General features: G+C 42.0%; 2 protein-coding genes across 2 annotated transcripts; one reads left to right on the top strand and one right to left on the bottom strand.

Moving 5' to 3' along the window:
• Positions 1–2851: 2851 nt before the first annotated feature.
• ndufb2 (NADH:ubiquinone oxidoreductase subunit B2) lies at positions 2852–4354 on the top strand. The gene is made up of 4 exons (XM_022749092.1): positions 2852–3055; positions 3233–3377; positions 4006–4081; positions 4245–4354. The coding sequence occupies exons 1-3, from the start codon at positions 2970–2972 to the stop codon at positions 4078–4080; spliced, it is 306 nt and encodes a 101-aa protein (XP_022604813.1). The 5' UTR covers positions 2852–2969; the 3' UTR covers position 4081; positions 4245–4354.
• Positions 4355–7010: 2656 nt separating this feature from the next.
• kdm7a (lysine demethylase 7A) lies at positions 7011–27459 on the bottom strand. Its single transcript, XM_022749091.1, has 18 exons — positions 27362–27459; positions 19696–19781; positions 19031–19148; positions 18167–18327; positions 15675–15816; positions 14880–15066; positions 14239–14401; positions 12179–12266; positions 11955–12061; positions 11661–11752; positions 11360–11446; positions 10295–10546; positions 9928–10055; positions 9142–9296; positions 8916–9010; positions 8278–8489; positions 7809–8194; positions 7011–7236 (listed from the first exon to the last, which is right to left on the bottom strand). The coding sequence occupies exons 1-18, from the start codon at positions 27457–27459 to the stop codon at positions 7148–7150; spliced, it is 2646 nt and encodes an 881-aa protein (XP_022604812.1). The 3' UTR covers positions 7011–7147.
• Between the last annotated feature and the right edge of the window lie 308 nt (positions 27460–27767).

Here is a 27767-nt window from a genome sequence, read left to right as displayed (position 1 = left end):
ATAGGACACAATCTCAGCTCATTAATGGGTATTTTGTCTCAACACGGACCCACATTGCCACTTTATATTAAATTTATTCTCTACAATACCTTACTTATTATTAATTTATTAAGACTTACTGACACAGTTGTTTTGGATGAGTAGGCCAGTCAAATTTGTCTATTAATACTGCCATAAGAATGCTTGTGGCACTAAATCAAAATCTAAACGTGGCTAGTTTGAACCAAAATCCTTTATTTTACCATTGGCATGGCTGAAAAGGAGCACTTAAATCCGCTACCCAACACAGTAGGAGGCAGCTAAGCTGTTATGTAACCCCTTACACAAGAGCAGCGTTTTGTGTATTGAACTGATGTTAGGAAGGGATAGCCTGTGAAACACTGACCAGCAAGATTAAATCATGGACAAAGAAAACAGACCACACAGGAAAATATCCAGAGGGCTGGGACATTATTGAAGAAGTCATACACACCGAAAATGCACAATTCACACTGGACCTGGTGTCAAATCTCAAGCACAAGTATCAGGATAAAAGTGAATGATACATTCTCACAATAAAAAAATAATTAAACACCCACAATCAAGTTTTTAGAATTTGTTAAACCACATATTAAATCTCATGTAAAATATTATGTATTTTGCGGAGAATGTGTGTTATGCCCTGTAATCGTCGCCTGTAGCGTTTGCAATTTACATCCTTTTTGTTTTATTTTACAACTTTATTGCTGAACATAAGCTAAGACATGTTTGACACTGGAAAAAAATAATTCTAGCATTTTTTTCCTACAGCTTTATTGTTGTGGTGACTGTCCTCTCTCCAGAAATATGCCTGTAGAAATCCCTTTGACATCATATGTAGAGAGGATGTTCTCATCGTTTCCATCTATTGACCCTCCCCCCACTCTGAACCGCATCCCCCGGCGCATGCGCATTCTTACAGGACCGCTGCAACTGCTGGCGCACGGGCAACGAGGTTGTTTGAAATAAACTTGGGGGAGGACGGAGGTGAAAGTCGGGCCGACCGAGCCGCCCTCACCCGCTTCAAAAACGGAAATGTTCGTAAACGTCTGTGGAAGATGCGGCGATGAAACGGTCCGTGTCGATTCTTCGGAGAGGATAACAATTTATTCATAATCGTTGTAACCATCGGGTTCTCGATCTGAAGACGATCTGGCCTGTTTTAATATGAGATTATGGCGCACAGTTGGTGGGAGATTAATCATTGTCCAAAAGCAGTTGATGAAAATCGGTCATTTTTGAGAAATGGCTGGTTTCTGATGACATCATGCAGCTAGTATTTGTGGGCGGGCTCTGAGCTGTGAGGGGAGAGGGGCGCAACCGGAGAGCAACTGCGACCAGGCGCCATTAGGTAACAACCTAACACAGTGTGTTCATAATCTCTCAAAGAGGCTTTCCGATGAGTAAAACCTAGATTAGGTCTAAGCGACAATGTATGTTTCGAAAATGAAGTGGAACACGGACTACACGCGTCGGCCTATAAAAGGCGGCTTCCTTTCGTCGAAAGAATTGGTTACTGTTGTCGACTGGGAACAAGATGGCGTCGATGATTTTTTTTTTTTTACTGTCAGCGCACGGGTCGCGCACTCTTGGGCGGCGGCGCCGTGCGCGTTCTCGTCACGGTGTTATTATTTCCTGTTTTTATTTTAATACACAGCCACAGTAGCTAACCGGGAGGTGACCGAGTGCACATGGTTTTACATTTGTTTGTGGTACTGTCCGACAGAACCACAATGTTCCCTGGAAAATTGACGCGAAGTTAAAAAAAGAAACTCTAAATCATTTCTGCAGGCTAAATATTTGATAATCTTTGTGTATTCCAGTTACACAAGCACTTAATTTTACTCTGCCACTTTTCACACTGACATTAAACATCTTGAAGGGGATAAACTTTAATGTCCAACATAAAAACAGTACATCATCCGGACGAGTTCATGCTTTACCAGCTCCGTTTAGCTTTTGAGCCCATCTAGTGGGCTATGCAGGTAGAACATCAATACATTTACATCTGTTATAACTATGTTTGCCACATTTTTACTTTTTATTTTATTATCTTATTTTTATCTGCAATTTATATTTTTTATGTTCATTTGTCATTTTGTGTCTCTTCTCTCGTATGTAATTTTTGTACTTTGAACGATTCCAAAATCAAAACAAAATAAAATCAATACAACATTACACACTAATGTTTTGAGTAGACTTGTGCATCACTGCATTGAACCTGTATAACATTAATTAGCTATTATTCAAGTAGACTCAAGTGTTAATCCTTTATGGTCCAAAATTAAAATTACTAAAAGAAAAAGCAGCAAAGCTTTTTGGAATTTTTACATGAAAAATTACATTTGATTATTATTATAGCAGTTTTCAATCAAATTTCTATCAATCAGTTTATAATAAACAATCATATTTTATAAACTTCATAGGTTTTTTGTTCGTTTGTTTGTTTTAAATGGGTCTTGTGAGCTATGAATAAATTCTGTAACCGAGTAATACCAGTGGCTTTATGCTCACTCGGTGTCGTCAGACAAGGATAGAAAAGATATGGGGGGGTTTCTCACTTAAAGTGATGGGACAGCAGTTTTTTCCTAATCAAATACAATATGTAGTAACTATCAGCCTGCCTTACCTAGTCAATGCATGTCACGTTTAAATTTAAAAATTTGCACGAACAGAAGCTACACAACAAAGACAATTCGGAAATCAAAAGGAAAGTCCAGTCCCCAGCAGAACACCAGGGGGCGCTATGTCTTATGAATGTATTTTTCATTCAGCCAATCAGCGTAGAGGAACAACATAAGTCGCCACTATCTGTCCAATCACAGCTGATGTTATTGGGAGGTCGTTTATTGACAAGGGGAGAAGGTGACTCCTCGTCGAGCAGAGCGGTACCTCGGGAGATATCCCAACATATAACTCGAAAAACACTGACGTTTGGTCAATAAGCGAGCATGTCTTCTTTTGGAAGGGCGCTGGGAGTCCTTCGGACGGGCACCCAGCTGCTTAGACGTGGCCCACAAAGGACAATGATCAGAAAGTAAGTAGTGTACAGCCGCAACCATGTTAGCTGTCTGTTAGCCGTAGCAACTACTTGCTAGCACATCGGTAAATTGAAGACAGTTAAATTGGTAAAAACAAAAACGGAATCCTGAATGATAGCTATTATTATTTAAGATTGGTGACATTGAAATATGTTTTTTTTTTAATGCTGTAGGGGTAGCGGTGGTCCACACATTGAGCCACAGTACAGGCAATATCCTCAGCTGACCAAGAGCCAGAAATTCCAGTCAGAGCTCATCAGTGGAGCCATGTGGTTTTGGATCCTTTGGCACTGTTGGCATGATCCTGATGCAATCCTGGTAAGTAAACATGTTATACACTATTCCAGCCCGTGGATGGATTACTGAAACGAACTACTGGGCACAGGCTCAATGGCCCAGTGGGTCAGTGGGTCCCTGCACCTGAGCGTCTGTGTGAAGTGGTTGTCTAGTTAGTGTCCGAAGTCAATCAAATCAACTAGGAAAAGACACAAAACGAGTTCAACTGGAACAGAGCAGCCACAAATAGATGCAAAATGACCACGAAGAGTTGCAAGATGCACCTACACATCGTCTCAGAATTAATCAATTTGCACCGAGTATGACACTGCAAAGCAGGTCAATATATGAAAAAATTGTTTAAATTGGTGTCAAATCCAAAATAGTGTCCTGAAAACTGGTTAGCTTTAAAAGAGATGTTTTTGAAGTATAGTATTTTGACATGCTGTAAAATTCTGCTTAAAGCATGCTTCCTGTTGTCCATACAGATTGTAGTGTCTGGTAAAATAGACGGTCATGGTGTAGCTATACAAATTAGATTGATTATTGTTGTGTGTGCATTTTTACTATTTTTTTTAGCTACATGTTGTCCAAGCCTGACAGGAACATAATCTGTTAATTTAGGATGTAAAATGGAAATGTTAAGTCAAGGTTCTTGGCTCTTATCTAGGGTCACTTCCCCTGGCCTGATGCTTCTGAATGGACGGACGAGGAGCTTGGAATCCCACCAGATGACGAGGAATAAGGTGATTTCTTAAGTTTGCTTAAATGACTTCTGGTATACTTAACCAATCAGGGGCCTCTACCACGAGGAGAGCTAACTTAATTAGCTAGTTGTACCTAATAAATTGAGTATGTGTTGATTTTTGTCCACTGTTGTAACATTATCTTGTTTTCTTTTGTTCATAGATCAGCAGGAGGGATTCAAGCTGCTGTGCAAGGCTTTGTGGAAATCTTCAGGATATTCTGAAAGTCACTGTTGTACATAGAGTAATAAAATTATCTTTAAGTAAGTTAAACTGCTGTCATTTATGTGAAAGTATTGCAGTATTAAGGTGTAAATGTCAAAACAAAACATAACCAGCTGTAAAATTGTGAATCTATTGCTGGGCAGATGTAGTCAGCTGGGGCTTGACGATAAGACAAATGTTATTTCATTAGTTTTATTTACACGCAATTTTTGAAATGCAGAAACAAAATGCAATGCATTAACAGTGTCACAGTTAGCCAGTGTTTGTATATTTTAAATCATAAGCCATTTAAATCTGGGAAAAACCATTGCAAGAACCAACGCACATAACACAAATGGCAAGAGAGCTGCATATAAAAGCAAAAGGAGACAGATCCTGTACGGTGAATACTACAGCTTATAACAAACCCTGCCTGCGGGCCAGCTCTTGTTTTCAATGACTTGACATGCAAAGAGTTCAAAGGTTAAAGTGTAGTGTAAGAAAAAAGGGGAAGAAATCAGTCTGGCAATGTGATTACCACTAAGTTGGTTCTTTGTGTTAGGATTACGTGAAACGCCTCATCAGGGCTGAGTGATTGATCACAGTCACTCGCAGGTCATGTGTACTATAAGTCAACCTGAGCAAAGCTTTCAAAGTCTCATGCTGTTAAATGAGTGGTCTTAAAGCTACTTGGCAACACAGCCTGGGTGTCATTTACATGGGTGAAATACGTTTTGGAGTCAACTTAACACGGGTGGTTTTTGTATAACACTGAGCTGAAAGTGTGTTAGAAAGCAGAAGGGGACAATACCAAATTCATGTGAACAGAAGTTGTAAAAGTAGCCTACTGTAAAGGTACAATGACTGACTGGTAAAAGCACAGCTTATCCTTACTTGAAAACCACGACCATGAATTTTTTTTTTTTTGAGCAATGGAAAACAAGCAAACCTCAGCGACTCCGAAGCAGGAGGTGAAGGTTAAAGTCTTGAACGAGTGCTGAGAAAATCCTGTCTGCATCCATGACGTGGCTGGTGGTTAATCAAAGGTTATGTCCATGGCATCATTCCCTGAGAGTGAAGAACTGCGCACCCCGAGCAAAACGCACATCTCACATCAGCACTGGTATTAAAAAAGAAAAAAAACAACTAAGGAAAAAAACCTCACTCATCCCATTTAAGTTCCTCAAACGTTCACTTCTGAATACATCGACTACTTTGGATCGACCACAGTGGCTCAGAATACTTTTTTTTTTTTTGCTAAATGATAAGTGGCACTAGTTGAAAAAAGCTCAGGTGTAGATATGGAAGCTGACATTTCTCAACCTAACCTAGTCTCTATTCGTACATAGCCAAACCCCTCTGGCTACAAGGAGAAGAGGAAACCAGAACAGACAAGAATCAACACAGGATCTATTCAACTGGGCAGGGAAAAAAAGAGTTGTGACAGAATCAAAGGTAATAAAAGTTTTGTAGGGAAACTGCTACTCAACAGATGATGAGGATGATGATCACATAAACTCTAAAACATCCACATTTACAAAACGTATGTGTTAAAGATAAAAAAAAGAGAAGAACCCCTATGAAGGAAAAACCCCTCAGAATAGCTGAGGTTTTTAGGGTCAAAATAAAATAAAATCATCTCTTTCAATTAATAAATACATCATTCAGAATCCATAAAAATAACATAAAAAAAATTAACATCACACAAAACAAGAAATAAATTAAGCAGGATAACATGCGAGTCATTTTCATTCTTTTTTTTTTTTTTTTTTTTTTTTTTTTTTAAATGAGTGAACGACTCGCAATTCCTATTAAAAACAAATTCACTAAGAGGCAGCACTTTGAGCAGCTTCCCTTCAGCCAGAATTCAGACCAGACTCCCCTCTAATTATCAAACAACAGTGCAAGTTTGAGAGAATATTTTGCACTAAATTGTGCAAGTCTGTAATGCACCTATTTAGATTTTTCTACAAAACAGAAGAATCAGGGGGAAGGACGCATCAAAGTGCTGCCTCTCACCCTTACCTTTCTCCTCAAAGTCATTATTGCTGGTGTGATTGAGATAAAGGGGGGAAGTCGGGAAGGGAGGTGAGGGCTGGAAGGGACAAGCATGAGTGGAGAAAAGTACAAACAATAAGCACCATTTTGAAATTTCAGTTCACCGCCGCCTCCTCTTCTTCCTCCTCCTCCTCCTCTTTAGCACCTCGTTTCTCCCCAGGGCCAAAAGGGAAAAAAAGACCCTGCAAGAGATAGAGCTCCGTTTCACCTGCTCCTCCGTCCTGCTCGCAGATAGCCGTGAAGCAAGTGAAGCTCGTGTAGGGGTGGGTGGGAAGGGGCGCGTTCACTGGAGAGAGGATATATTAGTAAATGTGATGCAGATGATCTTGGCATCAGAAGCAGTAGATATCTTGCTGTCTCCCCATCAAAGCAAGCGTTTTTGTCGTTTGTTTGGTAGACCTTCTACAGTAAAATCTCCTTTGTCCATTTGAATGCCCCCAGGAGCTTCAGTCCACCTTTCCCTGCAGCAGAAAATTTCATAACATGCTCGACTACGTCTCTCCGCGAAGCTCCTTTTCTGTTTTGTTCTTAGTGTGCTTGTATTGAAGTCGTGCACTTGCTCATTTCAAATCCAATACCCTGTCTCCTAAGCATGCACAGTGAGCGTGTTTTACGTGTCAAGATTCGTTCAGTTGTGGTCGTCTCCAGGCAGTGTGTTCTTTTTTTGTTTTTTTTTTTTTTTTTTTAAATCCCCATTCTCTACAGCACAAAAAGTGTCTGGTAACAAATACACAAATGTTTCTTTTTTTTCTTCTTCAAGAATTCATCCCCAACTTCTCTTCTGCCTCTGATGTTTTTGGAGTGTTACACAAAGACACGACTGTGTCTGTTGAGTTTCAGGATTTTCCCCAGTCTCTGCTTGGCTGTAGCCATTCCTTTTTTGGGCCGTTTGCCTGAAAAAGAAAAAAACGATCAGGAGATTAATTAATCATAAAAGAGTACCAACAGAATTACGCATAAAAGCTGTGAATGTTCACTGTCCATGTCTACTGCAACTAACAATAATTTTCATTATCGATTAGTCTGTCAATAATTTTCTCAAAATAATTCATTGTTTGGTCTAAAGAATTTCCAGATATTTCACATCTGTAAAATGTTGGTCTTTAAGAATGTGAAAAATACCCAACACAATTTACCAGAGAACGAGTTTAAATATTTAAATGCCTTATTTTGTCCAACCAACAGTCCAAAACCTAAAAAGACGGATAATACCATTAAATATTCACATTTTGAAGCTGAAACCAGTGAAGTTTTGGCTCAAAAAGTTACTAAAATTATATTAGAACAGTTGCACATTCATTTTCTGTCAATTGACTCATTAATAAACGATCATTTCAGCTCTAATGCCTCCTCATCTAGATATCGAATGTACTCACAATAACCTTGTGAAATGTGCATTTACTATTTTTATTTTTTTTTAACATTTTAATATTTCAACAAGAAGCACAAAGAAAGATTTCTAAACCTTTTGTGGCCTGATTGCTGATAGGTGGGGGGTTGGGGGCGTGCCTCTTGGAGGGGTGCAGCGGAGGAGACATTGAGGGGTCACAGTACTGGTAGTCCGTCTCTGGGCTGGTGGCGTGGCTTTGACTGAGGGGGCTTGGGAGCCCCTGATTGTCCCAGGCCTCGCTGCTGCTGTTGCCTTGGCTGTCCATTGGGCTCTTGTCCCCCTGCAGTCGGCGCTGGTGCTGCGCGGCCTCCCTCTGCTCCAGCCGCGAGCACTGGCTCGGACTGGACCACCAGGGCTCCTGGGATGAGGCTACCTTCTCCGGCTTGGAGGAGCACAGCAGACCAGCCATAGACAGCATCCCCTGAATGGCCTCTTCTGTGCTGGGTGAGGTAGGACGGTCTCTGCAGGAAGGAGACACAACGTGATTATTTACTACCTCTGAGTGCAAATAGAAACAACACGTTTCAACACAACTGTTTCTCACCGTTTGAGTGGTTTGTGTTTGTGCCTGAGTTTCTGGCCAGACTGGTCCAGCTCTATGGTGTGCCCTGAGCCTTTCTGCTGAGATGAGCCCCTCTCTTCCCCCTCCTCCTCCTCCTCCTGGGAACTCTCTGAATCCTCGTCAGAAGAGGAGGAGGAGGACGATGACGACGACGACGACGATGATGACGACGGCGACGATGATGATGCTTTACGCTGTGTTGGCAAAGCAATTTATGAAGATGTAAGTAAGTAAGTAATCAAAGCATGATTAGTAAGCACATAGAAGCACACTGTAATACTGTGTGTTGTATTTGTAATGCTAGGATCATATGTAAGGCACTAAATATATTTTTCTCCAGTTAATATTCAAATGAAATTACTTTCTACAAAGAAAACAGTTAACCAACAACATACTTAACAATAGTTATAAAGAATGAAATCTATAAAATCAGACTCCAAACATCTCAACATGTTTGACTCACAGGTTTTTTAGTGTCAAACTACAGATAGATCTACAACTAGATCGAAGTGTGAAGCCACTTCTGAGCATCAAGTGGCTTCACACTTCGATCTAGCTGAATTGACCGTGTCTGTCCTTCCTCTCACAAAGTTTGATATAAAATCCTGCTCATCATTTACCTCTGTGGGAGAGTCACTGTCTGACTCCACGTCTGACACACTGGAGTGTCCTGAGACTTCTTCCCTGAGTTCAGTCTTCACCCTCTCCAGACCCCCTGGAAAACATAACAACACCATCAGGAAAAGAGGCTGAATGAATGAATGAATGAATGAATGAGTGAATGCTCTTGGCTACAATTTCTCTGCTAAACTATGGTTTTAATAAGCACAGCCTCTGGTGACGTACTGAGGAGCGTGGGTTTCTCAACCATGCTGTGCTGCTCTTCACCGTCCTGTGTCCTCTCCGACTTCCCATCCACACAACTCTTTGGTGGACCTTGGCCAACAGATGACCGCTCACCCTCCGTCTTTACCGGGCTGCTGCCTGGCCGCCTCATATCTCTGCACACACAAATAAACATGTTTGAATAATGAAAAAAAAAAAAGTAATTTCATGAGACAACACAGAGAATCCCAACTGTGGAAGAGTAGATTGGAAAGATTTAAGAGAGTATCTGGTTTCTCAAAATCTTCTGATTTGTGGATTATATGATGAATCAAACTGACGGTTTGTCTGTGCATCTTAATGTTTCATTTCCTGCAGGAGGACCAAATTTTTTTATTAAGGTTGAAGCGTTAAGAGAGTTGAACTTTATTGCAATTGATGAGCTCCTTGTGAAGCATGCCAATAACTAAACCATCATATATATAAAAACATACATATTAAAATCATACACAGGACCATAAACATATTAATACTGTTGTATCAAAGCCATGTGTAACAGTAGTTTCTGTTGTCATTTTACATTATTTTATTTTATGTGGTTTTGGCTTGTTGTCTCGATGTTCTCATTTTGTTTTTCCTGCCTGTTTATTTTTCTCAATGAGCTCCTTTCTTAATCTCACTTTAATGTATTATTATGCAGATAAATCAAAATTTTCCATATTTATATACCAATATGTACAGCCATAAGCCTTAGTAAATAAGAGGCACAAACATTTGTGTGTTGACAAGAAAGAGCTGAGCTCTCACCTGATGATTCTGCCGTTGACCAGCATTAGCCGTAGGTGGTTGTCCTCTAAAGACTCTGCAGCAGCAGCTGCTGATGCAGTTGACACTTTGTTGAGCTTCCCATGAACCTTGGCACAAAACGCCGGATCCTGAGTAGTGCAGACCAGAGTCACTCAGTGTGTATAACCCATTAAAGACTTTAATCTACATCTACACAATGCTGCAGTTTGTGCTGATAATGAAAAGCACATTTAGCGATATGCCTTGACCAGATACTAACACAATACAGGCAATGACTCCCCACCATCTCCACAACTTCAAACCCCACAACCGTGTTATAAACACATAAATCCACACTTATACTACTTGTTCATTCCTTGGTCCTCACCTCCTCCAGCGGTCCCACCTCCAGCCTCCTCAGCACCTCCCTGGTGTGCTGCTCTAAGATGTCCAGGTTGGAGGGCACTTTGGGGGCCTGCCGCTGCTGCTCCCTCAGCCGCCTGGCAGCTCTTCTCGCCCGCCGGGCCTGGCACAGCCTCTCCAGTGTGGAGCGAGTGGCCGGGCAGCCGTTCGATCCAGATGCTACTCCGCACCCACTTCCCTGAGATTTCACTGGCTTGCTACCATTGACTGGTTCCTCCTGTAGGGTAGATATGAAAACATATTCATGGAGTCAAGAGTCTACCAAGATGCGCAATTTACAGGTTCACAAGTTCATGGATTTCCTGCAAGAAAAAGCTGCCCACATACAAAGTCTTCTTTTAATGTTTTTCTGTTTAACATTTTGCCTCATAATCAGATGTCAGTGTGTCTGTCTGTGCATGCTGAGCGTGGGATGTGTGACCGGCCTAAGCTGTATTGTACAAAGAGTAACGAAGGTCAACAAACCAAACAGAAAAACAGATCGTAGTCGTATAAACTGACTACTTATTTGCAAAAAACGAAGAACAAAAAAGGCAAAAATTTCACCAAAGCGCTCCTTCATATCAGATAAATAAAAAGTTTAATTCTCAACCCGATGTTTCTTAATGTCTAATAAGACACATAACGTACTGCATTGGGAAAAGTACTGTATGTAAAGCTGCAGACGAGTCGAGTCCAGGCAGAAGCAACACTGTACATTTCTTTTTGGACATGGAGAAAAATATTGTCAAATATATCAAGTTCAAGAGCAAATATTCATAGTAACCCGACCTAGCTTGCTGTTATCAATATGACACTGCAAAATGGACGTAGTCTGTAGAACATGATTTTCCGTGCTGAAGTGCTGAATGTCATGATGACACTGGACAATGTCCATGTACAAAAAAGTCTCTGAAGACTCATTGTCCTTGAAAAACATGTTAAACCTGCAGCTTTCTGTAGCAAGTTACACTTTATGATATTTAACAACAGCATCAATGCATCAGTTCACAAGGTCTAGATGAAGTGTAAAGGTCTGTCTCTGTCTTACCTCCATGTAGCGGATTTCCTTGGTCAGCTCTTTAATGAGATGGTTGGGCCTGATATTGTCTGGTACCTCACTGGTGGGCTCAGTCACCTGCAAACCCACAACAGACCACATTCAGACAAGGAGAAGTGAACAAAGAGAAGTCTGTTGTTGGCCACTGACGCACATACAGAAGATAAGGACAAACAGCGGTGACGTCTCCTACTGGAGCTCAGCTGCCGTGTAACAATAACCATCTGGACTGTAGGTACTCAAGATGGAGGAAGACAGAGATGACCGTGAGAACACTGTGGCCGACTCTCACCTCTCTTTTCAACCAGGTCTTCAGTGCACTGATTAAAGCCTTGACTCCCTCCACTAGGTAGGTTGATGGTGGACAGTTGTCCTCACGTAGCTCTGAGAGGAAGAAAAAAAATAAAAAACTTTCATACAAGGTTGAAATTCCACAGAGACAGACAGAAAAAAACTGTTAAATACTGTATGACGTCTCAAAATAGTACATACTTGGGCACTTTTTCGATTGCCCATTGGTTTAAAATGAATCGGACATGTAAAACATCTACATTTCGTCATTACATCTAACATTGTGCATTCTCACCTTTTAGCATTTCCAGGAGGTTCTTGGCCACATACCAACAGATGGCCTCGAAGTACGGAAACTTAAAGAGGTCTGGGGTTTTCAGACGACGCTCCATTTCATAACACCTATGAACCAACACACGAAATACACAAGAGTTTAGTGATAAAGTAACAAACACAAGAACATTGAAAAAAAATATATATATATATAATCAAGGCATCAGTATCATCTGAGCTATTTACCTGAGCTGCATGCCAATATTGAGGTTGTGAAGGAAGTTCCCTCCAAAAGCCATGCAATCCTGAGAGGTTAGAACAGCATGGATCCAGCCTGCAGGGGGCGCCAGAGCACAAGAGTTAACGCAGCTTATCCACAGACTAACTTGCAATAACTCAATATTTAAGACAGACCAACCAAAATCACACAGTAATACTTGGCAACTTGATCAAACATGCACTAGATTACACCGATCTGTGTGAATATGTGTGTGTTTACTATGTGTGAATATGCACAATAGACCCTCATGTGTGGGTACAAAAACAAACTTCTTATCCCCCCACAGTCAGACTTAGAAAGAGATAAGGTTGTCTATGAAATAACACGTTCCCCCTCAGATAAACAGCGTTCTTTATACAACACAAAGTGAGAGAAAGCAGAGTCTGGGGGGGTATGTGGGGGGGTTGTTGTAAGGCTGATAGACAGGCCTGATAATGCACTAGCTGACTGACCTACTGTGCTCTCTGACCCCCACTTAATTCCCACCTCTCCACACACCCTCTCTGCCAAAAGCTCTCTTTTACAATGCTGCTTCAGCCTGCTGAGAAGGCATGGCTGGAAGACTGATTGAGGACGTCCAGCAGTTGATGGGGTGAACTGAGCTTTGTCTGTCTGGGAAGCGGGGGGGGGGGTTGAAGGAACTCCATCAGCTTAAAAAGTCCATTGAAAGACTGATGGATGGATAATCGTATGACTACAGACATTAGCGTCACTTCGTTGAATAGAACCATTTCATATTCGGTCAGTGACATCAAACTCAAACATCCTTTTACCCTTTAACACAACTTCTAATCAACAACAACAACATTGCTAATTAAAGGAATGTATTGTAAAGTCACATGCAGGAGAAAGAAGTGATCTGCAGCATCACTGATTCTTTCATCATATTACACAAGAGCTCTGTTTCTCCTCATTTATCCATTGTAATTATGATCGTTAAGAACTGTTTGGGTTGTTCCTCAGAAAGAAATTCCCCTCTCTGTTATTTTCCCTTGGCAATGATAGAGGTCTTTCAAGAAGCCTGTATTTTCCTGGCAGGAGTCATGGGAAACATGATTATTTTAACTTTTAAATGTATGTGAAAAGACAAACAAATCCAGACAACAGATCAGCTGTGAACAACAGCTAGCAAGGCTCCACAACCGCAATGATATATCATTAGTGACGCAAATAGCTGTATGTCAGAGTGTGTGAAATTTATTGTGCTCGGACACCACAAAGTACCATCCAGGACACTAAAGGCTGCTTTCACACCGAACCAGTTTGGTTCAGTTGAAACAGACTCTGGTGTATTTGCCTGGTTTGTGTGGTTCGTGTGGGCTGGTGAGGAAGCCGTCCACAGAACCAGGCCAAACAACCGGACCGAGACCACTTGAAAAGAGGGTCTCGGTCCTTTTCCAAGCAGACTCTGGTGCGGTCTGTTTGTGGTCTGAAAGCAAACTGACCAACCACAGGATTTTGTTATAGTAGATATGTGATTTTAGCCTGAATTCAGGGGCTAAAGTGCTGTTAAATCCATCTGCTGAGGACAAATTGTTCAGGAAATTATCTTATTATGAAGCAATGTATATATTCATGCAAATCATTTGGTAAAATATATATATGCAATTTTCCCAGATCGAGCCAACGTTCATTAAAAAGTGCCTGACATAGTGACCCCACAATAATCTGCTGTACATGACATTTCTTTTTTGTCCTGTGTCTACCTGTTTGCCATTACTTATGTAATATACTTATAATGCTTATAATCAGTTATTCTGAGCTCTCTGGCTGTCAGTCTCTTGAATCTGATTTCCCAGCCAATCAACAGCTCTTTGTTGCTTTGTAAAAAGCCAGAGTGAACACTAACCAGACCAGAACTAAAAGGCAACAATGTTTTGTCTTTTTCTGTTCTTTGGTCCAGACTAAATGAACTGGACTACAGGTGTGAAAGTCAGAACTAGAGGTCTTTTTACTACAAGGAATGACAGCGCCACATTAAAAACATGCAAGAAACTTTACACAGGCATAAAAGATAGTTACAGACCTGTAGGTATGAGCAGGGTTGTTCCCTGGGGCACAACACACTTGTAGCACTTCTCCACTTTGTCCCCGAAGAACACTTCACTCTGATTGGGCGAGGAGCTCCATGCCTCATATAGTGCAAGATTGGCAGGAGTGGGCTTGATCAAGTAGAAGACCTTCTCCCCCTGCAGATCAGATGAAGAGGACTTTGAGTCAACAGACACCACACATGGATGACACTGATGTGATGTTGTTTGTTTGAGCGTGGCAGCTGTGTTGATACTACTGTTATTAACACCCACAAACACCCACAAACACCCACCGACACCCACCCACATCCCGTTTGAAATTAATGTCAGCTACAGTTTATAGAATAGACGGTGAGATCATCACCATGGGCACAGCAGTGCTGCTTCCAAAGCTGCATGAGGAAAGGGGACCTTTCAGCAAGTGCTAGCCAATCAGCCGTGACTGCCTCCCTTTAAGACCGCAGTATATACAAACCCACTAAAACTCAGAGCTTGACTAATGTAAGGGCGGCTTAGCCTTTGATTAAACAACAAACAGCAGACAAATAGTTACTTTGCCCTGGAACGTGTCTTTGGGAGCCAGGGTAGAGCTGTGCCACAAACACATTCAACTCTCCTGAAAGCACACACTTACCCAGAGAACATGGTACCAGACCGAGGTGCCTCCAAAGTCTATGTGGAAATCTGTGTAGCTGTCCTTGACCCCCATAAGGCAGTACTTCTGGACAAAGGGCTTGGGGAAGAAGGAGTCGTCCGGCCAGTAGTTCTCTACCCAGGACATCTTCTGAGCCACATCAGGAACCTCCACTAACCCCGACATCCTGCAGGTAGTTGGGGTGAGGCAAAAAGTGAAACCATAGAAAGGTTAGAAGGTTAGGTTACAGTTATTACTGATAGGAACCTTGTCTTATTTTTTTTTAAATGATTTCATAAGATCCCAGATTTAGTTTCAGTCATGTGTCCTCTCCAGGTATGTTAGGATATTCAAAACCTGCCCCCAAACTGAGCAAAAATTCTAATTCTCTTGTATGCATGCAGAGATTAAAACCTAAATCTACTTTTTTTAATGCAACTGCAACTAAGCTTGTATCTTGCAACTTGAATTTTTAAATACAAGAGCACAGGACTTAGGTTGTCAGCAATTATTATGTCTCTCCATAATTTAAAGAGATTTGATGCAGTTTAAAAGTTCATTCTTGACAATGAAACCATTAAAAAAAAAACTTAAGGTCCACCTGATGAAGGTGAAGCATCTTGCAAAAGTCAGTTAGCAAGTTAGACTGATATACTAAACCTGACAAACCTGCTGACATTGCTGAACTTATGTGAGCATTGTCAGAACTGTGACATAACTGACTTGTACTGCTATTGCCTATTAGGAATCTGTGCTTCCTTTAGCCAACAGAACAAACAGAGTTGCATTACTTACTTAGTGTCAGAGAACTCCAGGCTGATGAGGTTGAGGACCTTGGGTCGATGGGACTTGGTGAAATACTTGATAAACTCGCTGAGCTTCATCTTGCTGTCCGCCTGCCGTGCCACATCTATCACATCGATGACTTTGTTTCCACCTAGACAGGAGAGGAGCACTGTTTAGTCCATATAATATCAGATGGAGAAGTTCTGTAGTCGGTGACGCTTAAATGCAAAATATCTTTAACTTTTTAATTGGCTGCTGAGTGGGTGTGGGGTTCGCTGGGGTCACCAGCCCTGCTGGCATCTAGCTGTGCTTTTAGAGATCAAGCCCTGAGGTAAACTGGCACCAATATGGCAGAGTGGGGAGGGGTTGTACTGAGAGACAAGTGAGACAATCCGTCAATCTGTCCAGACCACCAGTCCCTGAGGAGCTGCAGTGGGTGGAGGTGATAGGTCCAATGCATTTAATGCATATATGCGTGCGTGGGAGAGCTCGAGCATAGAGGGAAATACGTGTGTAGATGTGTGAGAGAGTGTGCAAAAGCTGAATGTGGTGTGTTTACGTGTACAAGACTGAAAACAGATACTAAAAAGGAAACGAAAAAAAGAAGCAGAGACTCATAGCATACAGCTAACAGTCGCGACGCTACAAATCACACTCGGGTGACACATGGGGCCGGAAGTAGGGCCGGGGTGCAGTGTGTGTAGCAAGACAGCTGGTTGTTGTATTTCCCCAACACCCCTCCCACACACCTTTTTTATTACTCCTTTGCGTGTCCTCTCTCTCTCTCTCACACACACACACACACACACACACACACACACACACACCTCTAAAGCCCAGCTGGCCAGCGTCTGATGACAGAGAACAGCTGGAGTAAAGGCAGTCAGTCACACAGTGAGAGAAAAAGCTGCCTGGTAACCACATAACACCGAGCTCGAACACCAGCCTCACTAACACAACAGCAAGAGTGAAACCTTTCATAAATGTCCAAAATCCACAGCCCTGCTGAACCAGGACGAGAGGCACTTTGAGTTACCTGATGTCCACCATAATCACTGTGAGATATTACAACACTCAGTGATGTTAAAGAGGTCATTAATTAGGGTAATGACATGTCAACATGCTTGAACCACAAACTCTTTTCTCAGTGCATTAATTTCAGTTCAGTTAAGATTTACAGACCAACAAGGTCCAAGACCATTTGCTCTGGTGGAAACATGCTCAGCTCTCTTTAAACACTATACTTTATGGTGAATATGACACATACGGCTTCTTGAGTGTCCAGAACAGATCAGCATGCAATTTACTATTAGCATGGAATCATAGGATTTATTATTCTTACTATCAAATATTAGGATGGTGAATTCTTCTTTGTCAAAGGCCGCTGCAACAGCCAGCAGACTGTGAAAATGTTGGATTTAATCGCTGGTTTTGATGCCGGAAAATATTTTATCATTCCAGGCAGAGAATAAATGTCTATGACACCACAAATATAGACATACAACAGGGGACGCCGGCCATAACAGAAACGGGGACGTGGCGGTTATATGGTGTGGGTCTTAACCAGCACAGATTTTTACATATTTTTTGTCATAACCCCTGTATTTAACCCCCAGGGACTGAGCAGTCATTCTGAGCTGAGTCAAGTCTCATCTCAAGTCTCCATATACTGTTCCTGATGCGCTTTCCTTTAAGGGTCTAGACATTAAAAAATAGCCTCACATTCCATGTTCAGAAACATTTTAATAAAGCTATGGACTTAAATGTGTGGAGTGTCTGTATCATATCAATCTTCAGTACAAGCTGTATTTATGCAGCCTCCCTCATAACACTTACACTGACACTCATTAGTTCTCAAGCACTTGGCCAAATTGACCACACACTGAGCCGACTATACAACTGCATCAGACCCTAGTGAGTCACAGAAGACATCCCCGTTCACTCCTGGTGTCCCATTGTCTTCTAACTGTAAGAAATGTAACCCGACACTCAGTCCCTGGTCACAACACCTGTGCCTTGGCTTAATGCTCAATAGGGCATGGGAGAAAGAGATAAAGTGAGAGAGGGAGTCTGTAATCTGAACTTAATGATAAAAACACCAGCGGGCTCGGTAATGGGCTTGTAACAGGAGCTGGGAAGTGGCAAGCTGTTTCAGTAAGGAAGCGTAGTGGTCACAGAGAGGGCAGTGAAAGCTTAGCCGTCACTCCTTTAGACCTCATTCAGCCGTCGTCTGATGCCTGATAAGTGGGTTAAAACCCCATGAACCTGGAAACCTGTTCATATTGACACACAGATGGCGCCTGCTCAGCTATGGCCACTTAGCTGTTGGGTGGTTTCATTAGCTTTTTAACAGACTGAGGCTGCTACATATTCCAATATCAGAGCCCACATCCTTTCCATCCCAAAGGATAAAAACTAATGTGTTACTGTAGATTTAATACAGTCGAGGGAAACTGGTTTACACTACAGAATAAAGCCTGTTCATTGTGAATCTTCCTTACCCACATACTGCTCCACATCTTTGACAGAGAAAGTAGGGGCTGGTAGTTTGAGTCCCAGACCCTCCATCTCGGTGACCACTATGGGGTAGTTGAAGCCGTGTCTCTCCAGGTACCTGGGTGTCACCAGCTCACCCTTCATTCGCATCAGAATCTCCTCACCACTGGAACAAGATCATAACAAGTTCAGTAAATTCGATCTATTGCCATTTCATTAACACAGCCTCAGAGTCATGAGCCTTTAAAGATTTTAAATGAGCAAGAAAAGCTTCTGAATTCAGGTGGATTTACAGTTTTACATGGACGGGTTACGGCAACTACAGCATTACAGCAACTATGAAGATACCATGTGGATGCAACAAGAAGTGTGAATGGTTAAAGCTTGGGCTGCTTATGTTTTCTCCATCATTGGAGACTGCTGATGGTGAACACAACATCAAGCAAACTGAAGTCAATTATTTGTAACCATGCAAACCACCTGTACAACATAATCATTGCTCTCAATGGCAGTAAATATAAGAATATAAACACAGCGACACTTGCACTGCCATTGAACAAAATTAAATTAAAACTTAACAGTTAATTTGGGGAATATGATTAAATCACAGTACAACCTGATCACGTACAATCCATCAATTAATTAGATTAGTGTTGCTGTGTTGATAACAGCAAGTCAATTCTGCTGCTGATGTATAAATTTAAAAACCTGCATCCTAAGGATTTTAGTTGGGACTGCCATCAACTCTTTGCGTCACTATTCATGAGGAAATCTTTATCTGGTAAAGCAGATATGAATGAGGTTTGACCCTTGTGGCTCGGTTGAAGCAATTTCAAAGTAAATATGCATGTGTCCAAATTGATGTCTACCTGGCAAAGGTCCTGTTCTGCAGCTCCTTGATAAACACTGGGGTGCCAGCTTGGACTGGCTTTGATCCATCATCTGGCTCTGTGTAGTCGTGCCTGTGCCAGTTGTTGCGCTTTTTCACTGCAAAAGAAAAAAAAAAAAAAGACCAGAGTTTCACAGGGTTGTTTCGTTCTAATGTCAGCGCCCTCTTGAAGCTTGCTCTCACAACAAAAGTGGTAAATTATGCACATCACCACCACTTTTCGTAAGGACATTAATTCACTACTCAACCCCTGAGCTAAGAGATGGAGATGGAGATGAAGGGGCTTGTCCAATCAAAGTGGAGGGCTTACAACACCATTCAATTAGCCTATTAATGTCTGCCCTCTGGGCTCTCAGAGGTTAACCCATTCCCCTCCCCCCCTTAAAAAAAATCTGACTTGACCAACACCGTGGAGAGCGGCCTTTTCCCCTGGGACCAGTGCAACATACAGAGAGACAGAGGTGGGAGGGGAAATACTGAATGGATAGAGTGTTAGACATGTAAATGTAAGGCAGAGAATCAGAGGACAGTGTTTGATGAATGAGATGGTGGTTAGGACTGAGGGAAGGAGAGAGACACATACACACACACACAGAAACAAAAAGCAAAGGAAACATGCCACTAATGAGAGAAAGCATTACTCACTCAGGGAGGGTCCATGTACGACATCACAGTTGGGGCAGTGGTAAACATCGATATCCACAGCATGATGCTCTTCTACCTGCACACAGCTGGAGAGACAGAGAGATACAGAGTCAGAGCAGGTTCACACTTTAGATGTTCAAGCACGAGTCAGGATTTATCCTACATGTCTAGCTCATGAAAGACACTTCATTTTGGTTTTTGAAAAACTTAACAAGACACGTTAAATAAGAAACTGTCAGACAGTAACTAGGGAGTCAGATGAAATATTTCTTGGACAATGTGAAAGTAGGAAATGATCAATTACACAGGCCTCTAATTGGGTCGTTGTCTGACCTGATTGGCTAAAACAGATTAATCACAACCAAGCTAATGTCAAACTTTGTCAAACCCTATGCACATGTTGTGAGAGGAGATGCCAGGGGTTACAGAATTGAGGTTAACAAACACTGAGATACAGCAAAGTACAGTTTGTGTCTGGAAAGTGACCTTTGCTCTGATTTATCTTTTTTTTCTCCTCCAACTGCAGCTACACTGATATTTGACAGAAGGGCACATTTCATGGTTTTGGTACAATAATAACGAAAGGACACAAAGACCTCCCTGCCCATTTTGCTAAAGCCACAATCATTTAGATCATTTTCCTTCAGCAGCATCAACATCAACCTCCAAGTTGTAATTCAGATTTGGAGATATCAGGAATTTCTGACCGCAGCAATATCTCCCACCGGGTGAAACGAACCGCAGAACTGTCAAAAAGGCACAAAATTGCTGCAAAGCCACCAAAGCTAGGAGTTACATTAAATCAAATCCAAACCAATATCAACATCAATTCAACTGATTCAGCTAAATAAAAAGAAGCTACAGACAATTAGTCTCAATTAGTTGCTTAATTAACTTAAGTACGTGCCATAGTAAAGGTTATTATTTTGGCTCTTTAAGTGGTATGACAACAAGGTTGGCAGTGCAGGTAACCATAATGGAATAAGTCTGACTAACGAGGTTTTCCTGTTCTTCCCTTTTTGTTGTCATTGCGTGATGCAGCGTAAGGTAAAAAACCTTGGCTGCACATCAACTGCTTGTACAGATAGTGAGGATTGTTGCAGTGTTGTGTTTTTTCCCCATGGATCTGCAATAGTGCCACTCATGCTGCTACCCCCGACTGTCCTGCAACAGCCAAACCACAGGCACCAACACACATGCATTCCTCTGTTGCATACCAGAGCTCCATTCCAGAGCAGCATGAGTTGAACAGCAACTGAGTTGCCATTCAGCCTGAACGGACACCGATGGATGTTCAGAGTTGGAAAGACTGCAAGCAGCGTGTTACTATTACTTAACCATTAAAATGAACCATGCACATGCTTAAGTGATGTGCACAAAGAGATGCAGAGATCACATACAAAGGACCCTCTGTGTTTAACAGGCTACTGTTATGGTTGTCATTTCAAAGTGATTTCTGAGGTCTGAACACAACAATTGTGTTTTATGAGATCATATCATATGTCCTCAGATGACCTGATAACCATTAAGCATCTTCTGGTTGATTTCTAATACTGTTCCTCTAAATCGACACCATTGCTTTGCTTAAATGCTTGTTAGTGTGCCCATGTGCATGCACAAAAAAACTCAAGATATTGGACACATAGTTTGGAAAATCTGATTTGAAGCCACATTCAGTGCATCACTTCCTCTAGTGTGATCAGACAAAAAGAAACATTTTACTAACACACCAAGCTGTACCACTCATAGTATTCTGACTTCTCTTATGGCTGAGGCCAATGCAATTATTTGACCTCTTCTACTTCTTTTTAATTTGGCTAATTAGGAAACATTCCGCTAAGCACCATTAGCACTGTGATGACTCGAAGGAATGAATTACACCATGCAACCCACAGCAAAACTGCAAGCACTTAAACTTAAAAAAAATTGCCATCTTCAAACCATCATCAACTTATTACTGAGTGGCTTCAAGTTGGTGGCTAGCAATAGTATAGTGAAGGGGTATAAAAGATGAGTTTGTTGCTGATATGAGCTCTGCTTTTAAAACAGGAAAGCCTGGAGGAGGGATGGTGATGACCACAGTCTGCTATCACCTTTGATCTACAAGGAATTGCAGGAAACTGTAAAGGAAATAAAGCCAAGGGCCATTAACTCATCAGGAAGTGGTGAGCTTGTGTGAGTGGTGGACTCCATCACCCTGGTGCACTAACAGGATATCAACAGTAGCTGACTCTCCACAGTTTACCACATTCAACCTGGTGTTATTACTGGCTGCGTAGAAAGCGTACATTGTTGAAAAGCATCACTGCGATTTCAAACAGGCATGTAACTCAAATCTCTACTAAGTTGGGGGAAAGGGTCATAACATGCATTTAGTTGCCGTAATCATTCTGAGTGACTTACTAAACAAATACATTAGGAGCTTTACATCAGTCCAGTAACTGATGGAGTATTTATTTTGCCATTAAGCAGGCCCGTTTATGTCAGAGGTACCTTTTTTACAAGATGCATATTGCCTGCAACATGCACAGAAAAAATAAAAGAGTGAAAAAAGGCTCAAAGAAGCACTCCTGCTCCTGCACGTGAGCAAGCAGATGACCAACAATAACACTGCACAGTGCTTGGCTGTAGTATTAGGCCCAGCTCATGTATCAGGAATCTTGGTTCAAACATGTGGCTGATCGCTGGGGGAAAGCATGAGTCACAGCTCTCTGCTGCCGGGTTCGTCAAGATCTGCGAGAGCAGCGTGTGCTCAGCTGAGGTGACCTTGTTGTCCTCATCTCACTTGGTATTTTCCTTTATGTAATGCCACAGTGGGAAATCAGGGCACTGTGCCACATTGGCAGGCCTGATTCAGCGTATGTGTCACCTGAAATGATTGCTACTTAACAACCCACCCAGGCTTATGAAACTGTGTGGACTTGAGACAGAGAATGCAAAACAAGGGAAGGAAACTCAGCTGAAAGGAAAAGAGGGCCAAGTATTTCCTGCCTTGCTCAGGTCTGATGGTGTATTGCATCATTGCAAAGCCGGTGAGTGTGCAAACAGTTCTTGAACCCACGTGAACCTCATTTGCTTGGAAAGCAATGAGTGCGAGGATCAGATTGGAGACAATTCAACTGACGTCAACTTAATACTTAATGAGATTGTTTTATCATACATTGTAGAACAACAACAAAGCATACTTTAACAGAGGGTGGCAGAGAGTGCAGTCAACTTGCCCCAAAGATAAAACAAAACCCTGCATATTCAGACTGGAGTTATTCTGTGATGGCACTGCAGCAGATTACCAAGCAAAACATCCCTTCCTGAATGAGAGGAGATTTGTGTACTTGGCTAAAGCCCTGCCATCAACAGCCCCTCTCCCTCCACTTCCTCTCATCAAGGGCCTCCTTCCTGTGTGACTGAGAGAGCTTATTCATTAGTCCATGCACTATGAGGGGTTCATTGTCCTCCATGATCAGTGCAGAAACACAAAAGGCTGGAGGCGGGTATCGCCATTATTTTAAGCTCTAAATAACCGCTCTGCATGGGGCGCTGACACGCCTACATTAGGGAACTGGCAGATCGCTAATGGATGGGTGGTAGAGATAGAGATTGAGGAGATGAGGGCAGTTAAACACACCTGGCTATCTTTATCTACCTCAGAGGAGCACCGGACTTCTCTGGCCCTTTTCCTAATGCACTCAGCCAAAGCTTACATAAACAGTGCTGAACCTGGGCAGCAGTAAGAGCAACTGAGCCCTGACAGATGGATAGGGATCTGTCATTTTGGCCTTACTGGTTAAATCATTTTAGCTAGCTAGGCGTAAAAGCAACTGAACATCCATGCAGTGGTTACAGCTTGAAAGAGACTGTGGGCCTCCCTGTGTAGTCAGCTGGTACACAACAAAAGAGGATCACTTTGTTGTTTATGGGGCGTCAGGGAGCCCCAGGGAGTTTTAACAACCTAATTGTTTTTGGTGCAGGTTGAGTTGCCTTGAGGGTCCTAGCACTGGGGCTCTGCTTTCACACATGTCTTCAACATGGTTGTCTTTAGGCCCTCAGTGCCCCTGTAAAACCTACAAAGTCATCAGTCATGTGACTGCTGCCAACAAACTCATTCTGAACTCATTTGAAGGCCAACTGGTTTATGGATGAATCTCTCTCTCTCTCTCTTTACACGTGTCAATAAGCATTTCATAATATCTGACGAATTAAAAATAGGTCAGTGTTACTGTAAAGATAAGAAGACAAAGAAGTGAACTGTTTTCTTAAGGTTCTTATGCAGCAATATTGAGCAGACGTCCATTGATTTGGATTTGATATTATGCTGAGAGAGCCACATTTACTCCCACATTATAGAGATTTCTAAACCGAATTTTGAACTGTATGGCATAATGTATGGCTTTAATATCTTGATTCAAACTGACTGATAATCAATACATGAGGCTGTTGACCCCTAAATAACGTGGATCAAGCTAAAAGTAATGCAGTTTCCCTGCTCCCCAGAGACAGCCTTACTAATGGATGTAAACATGGCTTTTAACATGAGCTATGAGGATGCATTGGACTTTGTCCAATTAACTTATGAGACATCTAAACAGACGATCTGAAACATCTCCTCATGGACAGTGGTTTAAAAAAAAAAAAAAAAAGGAACTCTTCCACTCATCCATCCATCCACTTAACACAAACACTAAAAAGGCACTCTGTAGAGGGTATCCATCTCTCTTTAAGTGTGCTCACACTCTGTGCGACATTGACGGATCGTGCATTGAACTTGGCTCACTGGCGCTCCCATCAATCATTTGGTCTGTCCCATCAAGCCCTGCTGCTCTATCATCACCCCCACCAGCCATACCTAAAATCAGACAATGAGCTGACTGGAGAGCCTGACACCTACAACGGGGTAAACACCATGATCTGACTTGACCCAGTGAGGATTTCCAACAATCCAACATCCACGTTGACATATATTGGCGTCCTAGAAACAATGAAAACAATCAATTTACAGAGGCAAGTCTTGTAATTAGCTGAGGCTCTAAATGGTAAATAACAGATTTCAAACTAACATTTGTAATCTAAACCACAGGCTTAGTAGAGGGTTCTGGTGCCTAGTGGAGTCCTTCAGGGCAGTGGTACATGAGGGGCTGCAAATTAAACTGAATGAGTCACAACATGACTAGCAGGATAGCAGAAAGTCAAAGGATTTCTTTCACACACACAGATTAAACACAATCAAATGAAACTTGTCAGAGGGAAAAATCTCTCTTTGGTTCAACTGCTCATAACAGAGAAATATCAAACCTGTGATGAGATGTCACATAAAGATATCACCTCTTTTGGGGTTCACACAACACTTTCATTTGACCACAAGTATACAGCAACAACTAAACATCTCTTCCATTATGTGTGTCCCTGATAGAGCCGAGAAATGTCTCTGTAAAACATTGGTATTATGATGTGAGACCATAGTGGAGTCTAGAAAGACAAACACACATTTTTCTGTTTCCCAGTTACCTCTCTGATCACTAGTCCGACGCAAAGAAACCACAATAATTCCCCCAGTCCTCATCCCATTAGAGTCCCAGGCTGTATTGTGTACTGAGATGCTAAGAGATATAAGTGATGGAAAACAGGACACTCTCCAGAAACTGAGACAGTGAGACAAAAGTTCCCCACACAAACACAAACACCAACTCCGCTAGCCGGCTGAAAAACAGGCACCAGGAGGCTGAGCTCCTCTCCTTTCCAATTCATCGGCGTGCCATCATCCACAGCCAGAGAATATCCCTTTCCTTCTGGCCAGCCTCGTGGGAAAGAGGCTGGAAATGTGGCTGTTTTTGGAGCTCTGCTTTGCGTGTGAGCGTGTGTGTATCTGCTTATTAGTCATCAATGGGGGAAGCTCCAACATTTGTTCCTTTTCTTGCTGGCACATGACACACAGCCAGCCAGTTTTTTTTTTGGCTCTGATACGCCACAAATTCTGGCCAGCAAGTTTTTTGGCAGCACGAGTAATGTGGTTACGCAATGGCTTCCGTCATTTCAACACGAGCAAAAACAGATTATTGTATTCATAAACAGTTGCCGTGGAGATGCGCCCACACAGGCAGTTTCAAAGGATCGAAGAACGGGCTGTCTAAGACAGCTTTTGGACTTAAGTCCACACTCATAAAAAGTGACAGTTATATGAAGTCACATTTTGCTGGTTACCTGAGTCTGACACATCCCATATAATTTGACAACAATAAGACCCTTTTTTGATCCCTATGGGGAAAGGCTCTCGCCATTCTTCTCTTAGGGTTAAGAGCACAAGCTACACAACAGTCCCCTGCCTTGCTCATGGGCATTTAAACCGACTAGTGCCTTAGAAAGAGGTTAAACCCTCATCACACAATTAAAAGTACAGTTTGTACTATTACCTAGGCCAACTTGTCACTCCAAAACAGTTCAGAATTATCTCAACCTGAAAACATGGAGTGTTCATTACAGGTACTGGGTGTGGGACTACAGCACATATGACTGAAATTTGACGTTAGGCAATACGTGTGGAGATACACAATGGGTGGCATTACACAACAATAAAATTCCCGTTATGATTCTGACAGTCACTGCCCACACACCAAATGATTCATAAAAGCATCTGTAACACAATTGGCCCACTTGCAATCACTTGGATAGGATACTAGAAAGAGATTAAAAAAAACAGAACAAGAAAATAGCAGTCCAGGGACATGTGCCTACCTGGTACCTTTAAATAATCCCCCTGTCCACCACTAGGGGTCTCCTGCCATGTGCCTCCTTTGCTTGAAAGGGGGTTTAAATTTCTCAAGCTGTCAATCAAAAGCCGAACCATAACAAGCTCGTTGTTCTCTACCATTTGCTTTACACTAAAGTAGACTACGAAAAACACAACAAAATACAAAAAAAATAATAAATCTAATTACAAACAGCTTGAAATGTGTTTATATTAGAATAGAATATTTACCGATGGTGTATAATGATAAACCACAGATTATATCCAAACTGACAGAAGTTGTTCATAAAATGTAATCTATGCAAATAAGTTTAAAGTACAACTACAAGGTTGCTTGCGGTTGCCATTACCTTGAATAACCTGATTTGGGCAGCCAGATTGCGGGCTTGCACTCCTAACACTACTATATTTCGACTGGTTTAAATGGCTCTTAATCCGATAAATCAAAGTAAAAACATTATTAAAACTTGTGTCTGAAGTAACTGTAAGAAACAGGACAAATGCCAGCTTTGTCTGTCACGATGACCCCGCCAAGCTTTTGATCACCCAGGTTGACTGACACAGCACGGCAACACTGATAGATCCGCATATTAGTAGATAAAAACTATTTGCTATGGGGCTGTATTTGAGCCAACAACGGTAATTATCAACATACTTACAGAGGACAAGCACAAGTTTTGCGTTTTGGACTCATTCGCGGAACAATAAAGTAAATATCAGCCCATTTCAGTGAACGCAACCCCACTTTCTTTCGTAAAGTCGTGTCAATAGACGGTTTAAAACCCCCGTCGCCCACCGCTAACGTTAGCAAGCTAAGTTAGCTACCAGTCAACACCGCTTAGAGAACCGTCGCCTTTCCTTAACAAACAATTAGTGTTTGTTGATTCCAATGGACTACTTCTCTAAAGGACGTTATAACCGACATACCTGCCGTGGAACCAGTCTTTACAGATGTCGCACTCGATCATAAACCGGCTCACATCGTAGGGCTGCCGGCAGACACAGTACAGCGGGGCCGCCGCCATCTTCCTACTGTCCCCAAACAACGCAGGAATGAAGCGGGGCGGGGATTTAACCCATTCTCCGGAAAAACCCGAGAGTACACGAGATCCGCCATTCTAGGCAATCCCACCTCTGACGTCAGTTTCCAAATTATTCATTTCCATCTGGTTGTGTAGGCACACCAACAATAGACACAAACTTTTTCCAACAAAGCAGTGACATAATGGTATTGTCTTGGCTATTTTGTCAATGGTGTAATCTGAGGCTTGTATTCAGATAAATCTGATCATATTAAGACTAAATAAAGGAAAATGGCGAGCCTCATAGGTCT

The sequence above is a fragment of the Seriola dumerili genome, unplaced genomic scaffold, assembly GCF_002260705.1.
Source record: "Seriola dumerili isolate Sdu_G_001 unplaced genomic scaffold, Sdu_1.0 BDQW01000138.1, whole genome shotgun sequence".
Classification (NCBI taxonomy): domain Eukaryota; kingdom Metazoa; phylum Chordata; class Actinopteri; order Carangiformes; family Carangidae; genus Seriola; species Seriola dumerili.
This window is presented reverse-complemented; position numbering and strand designations above follow the sequence as displayed.